At 41.0% G+C, this 3,957-nt stretch overlaps 1 protein-coding gene across 1 annotated transcript; it reads right to left on the reverse strand.

Annotated features, from left to right (window-relative positions):
- Positions 1-2,351: 2,351 nt before the first annotated feature.
- On the reverse strand, positions 2,352-3,615 carry LOC149982730 (uncharacterized). Its single transcript, XM_090236904.1, has 2 exons — positions 3,533-3,615; positions 2,352-3,237 (listed from the first exon to the last, which is right to left on the reverse strand). Exons 1-2 carry the CDS (start codon positions 3,613-3,615, stop codon positions 2,352-2,354), a joined length of 969 nt encoding a protein of 322 aa, XP_090093030.1.
- Between the last annotated feature and the right edge of the window lie 342 nt (positions 3,616-3,957).

A 3,957-nucleotide genomic window follows, 5' to 3' on the forward strand; every position in this document is an offset into this window, starting at 1 on the left:
TCTGTCCCTCAATTTCCCTCAAAATATTTTTCTGCCCTTCCTTTCTTCTTCCTGCTTCCTCCCTTTCTCTCATAATCATCTTTTCTTTCTCCATCTCTTTCTGTTGCTGATCTTTTAATTCCATCTCTCTCTGATTGTCATTGTCTTTCTCCCTTTCTTTCTCCTTCTCCATTTGTTTCTGTCTCTCCTCTTGTTGTTGTCGTCTGTGTATCTCTTCTATCTCTCTCTGTCTCTTGTTCTCCCTCTCTCTTCCCTCCTTCTCCATGTCAATTTGCTTCTGTTTCCATATATTTTCTTCTTCTTGATCTCTCTCAAACATTATCTTTCTCTCCTCTTGTTGTTGTCGTCTTTCTTTCTCTCCCATCTCTCTCTGTCTCTCTTTCTCTTCGATCGCTCTCTGTCTCTCTTCTTCTCTTTCTTCCTCTTCCATCTCTATTTGCTTCTGTTTACATCTTTCTTCTTCATACTCTCTTTCAATCTCTCTCTGTCTCTCTTCTCTTTCTTTCTCTTCCATCTCTATTTTCTTCTGTTTACATCTTTCTTCTTCATTCTCTCTTTCAATCTCTTTCTGTCTCTCTTCTTCTCTTTCGATATGTTTTTGTCTCTTTTCCATTATCTTTCTTTTGATCTCTCTCTGTCTCTCTTTCTCCCTCTCTCTTTCTTCCTCTTCCATCTCTATTTGCTTCTGTTTACATCTTTCTTCTTCAATCTCTCTTTCAATCTCTCTCTGTCTCTCTTCTTCTCTTTCCATAATTTTCTGTCTCTTCTCCATTCTCCTTCTTTTGATCTCTCTCTGTCTCTCTTTCTCCCTTTCTCGTTCTTCCTCTTCCATCTCTATTTGCTTCTGTTTACATCTTTCTTCTTCAATCTCTCTTTCAATCTCTCTCTGTCTCTCTTCTTCTCTTTCCATAATTTTCTGTCTCTTCTCCATTCTCTTCCTTTTTATCTGTCTCTGTCTCTCTTTCTCCCTCTCTCTTTCTTCATCTTCCATCTCTATGTGCTTCTGTTTGCGTCTCTCCTCTTCTTCTTCTTTCTCTAGCTCCTTCTTCTCATCTTCTTCTTGTCTCTGTTTTGGTATTTTCTCCATTCTCTTTCTTTCTACCTCTTTCTGTTTGTTGTGCTCACCCTCCATCTTCTCCTCCATGTCCATTTGGTTCTGTTTCCATTTATATTTGTCTGTTTCCATATTTTCTAATTCTATCTGCTGTTCCTTGATTTTCTTGAAGACTTCCTCCAATTCAGACGTCTTTTTGTCATTGATGAGGGCTGTCTCCATCTCCATCTCTCTCTCCACTCTATTTTTCATCTCCTCTTCACTTCGTCTCCAATCATTTTCTCTCTCTCTGTCTCTATCAAATGGTCTCTCTGGTTCAGTCTCGTCTTTCAATCTAATCTCTTCTTTCATTCTCACAACCTCTCTGTCTAACACTAGTACATTTTGGTTAACCTGTTTCACTCTCTCATTCTGTCTTCTAAACGCTTCTTTCGCTCTTTCAAATTTGATTTTGTATTGAATCTCTTTTGTTGTCATATCTTCTTTCAGTCTCTCAACCTCTCTCTCTAACTCTTTTACCTTTTCGTTGACCAGTTTGACTTTCTCATTCTCTGCAATACGCATGTCTCTTTCTCTTTCAAATATGATTTCCTTCTCAATCTCTTTCAATCTCTCAATCTCTCGTTCTAACGCTTTTATCGTTTCTTCTGCCTGTTCCACTTTCTTCTTCATTTCTTGACTTTCCAATTCTGCTTTTCTCTCACTTTCCATCTCCCTTTCTCTCTCTTGTTCCCTCTCTCTTTCCCTCTCGCTTCCTGTCTCAATAGGTTTGTTGTTCCAGGCCAGTCTTGGTCGCTGATCCTCCATGACTTTCTGCCATAGCCTCAATCTCTCAATCTCTTGCTTCATTTTAAAAGGTAAAATTAGTGATAATCTATTACCAAGACATACTTTCAAAGGATTTGCAGAGAACGATACACAGAAATATAACCTAGAGCTAGGTAATTGAATCAAACACTGGACAACATCAATAGCAGGGTCATGTTGATCAATTCATCTGGACAATTCATTGTCAATTAATGTATTGACATGGCTTGAAAAAATTATGAGACATTTTATGGAATCAATTATGTCCAAAATGTGTTCAAATACAAACACACAACCTTCTTGCCCATTCAGTTAGGGGTTTGAGAAATTCCTGTTACAATTTGTGTGATGTTACAACAATGTTGCCTCTGATGTTTATGCTTGTAGAAATTACTCCTACAGATGATGTTTCACTAATGCAGCTATTTACAACCTGCACAGATACAGTCAACAACAACAACAGGAATGACGTTAATAAGGAAGTGGATATTCAACCGGCAGAAGAAAGGCATAGGGGTTGAGATAAATGATGGTTAGGTTCAGGACCCAGGGTTGGGTTAAGGTAAAGGTTAGGTATAGTTTCAGTGAGGTTAAGGTAAGGGTTAAGGAAAGGAATGAAAGTTAACATTGGGTTAGCGTACCGCTGTCTGCCACTATTCATTTTCAGCTGGGTAAATATACACTGCCTTTTAATAATAACAATGACATGTCTTACGTGGGCCAGTTGTAGGTCCACCATCAGTAGATCCAGCAGTTGGTTGAGTCTGTGGATCTCCTGCAGTTTTCTCTGGTGCTCCATTGCTTCTGTGGCTCTCTCTGCTTCCCTCTGTCTCTCTGCTTCTCTCTGTCTCTCTGCCTCCCTCTGTCTCTCTGCTTCCCTCTCTCTCTCTGCCTCCCTCTGTCTCTCTGCTTCTCTCTGTCTCTTTGCTTCTCTCTGTCTCTCTGCTTCTCTCTGTCTCTCTGCTTCTCTCTGTCTTTCTGCATCTCTCTGGCTCTCTGACTCCCTCTGGCTCTCTGACTCCCTCTGGCTCTCTGCCTCCCTCTGGCTCTCTGCCTCCCTCAGTCTCAGGATCTCAGCCTTCCACTCTTTCAGTATACCCCTTTCTACTCTTCTTCTCCTCCTTTCATCTTTTAAAAGGGCTCTGAGGTGGTCTGTCTCAGACTGTAATTGTTCAATGATCTTGTCCTTCTCCGTTCCACCATTCCTCTTCTTCTTTTCCTCCTCCCAGAGGCACACTTGAAGTCTGCCCATCTCCTTCTTCTGATTTCGGATCGTTTGATCCTTCCCCATCAACTCAAGCATGTGGGCTTCCTTCTCTGTACAGGTCTTCTTCTCTTCTCTCGGGAAGTAAACCTCCATCTCTGCCTGCTTGTAGCTGGGAGCAAAGGAATGTCAACACATTATTTAGGAAGTGAACTCAGACAATTTACTACAATATTAAAATAATAATTTAACTTCTGCTCAATTTAACTGTCTTTAATAACACAAATCACACAACTGTGGCTTACAGTACGTGAATGTGATGAGTTGACTGTCCATGATGGCCAGAGGTGGGTAATGTGTCACTCTGGTCCAGGGCGTTACGTACAGCTTGCAGACACTGAGCCTTCCTTCAGCAAGCCGTACATAATGCCCTGGACCAGAGCTAGGTTATGTGATGAATGACTTACAGACTGTTCCACATGATAGGAGGGGGTAAGAAGACAGTCCCAGTAGGAGACGGAGATCGTCCAGAAGAAGAAGAGGTGTCCATCTCCTCAGAGACTGCAGGAAAGGTCTACAAGTTTTATTTCTGGAAAATAAAGAGATGCCTTCGTTCAGCAACAATGTGTGTTTCTATGTTTCTGTCACTAGATGGTGCCATTGTACACAACATTTACTCACCAGGTCAGTGAATTCAGAAACAGTCTTCAGAGTTGAGTCCTCAAGCTCTAGCCTACAACCCATCATGCATCAGCACAACTAATATAATAATACCTCATCACAACTTCATAATCACAGTACACCTGGATTGTGTTCACAAAGAGTGCTGATCTAGGATCAGGTCGCCTCCTGTCCATCAAAACGTATTCAGTTTAATTTAAAAGACCAAACT

Source organism: Oncorhynchus mykiss, chromosome 6 (assembly GCF_057628025.1).
Source record: "Oncorhynchus mykiss isolate SJ-2025 chromosome 6, ASM5762802v1, whole genome shotgun sequence".
Lineage (NCBI taxonomy): Eukaryota > Metazoa > Chordata > Actinopteri > Salmoniformes > Salmonidae > Oncorhynchus > Oncorhynchus mykiss.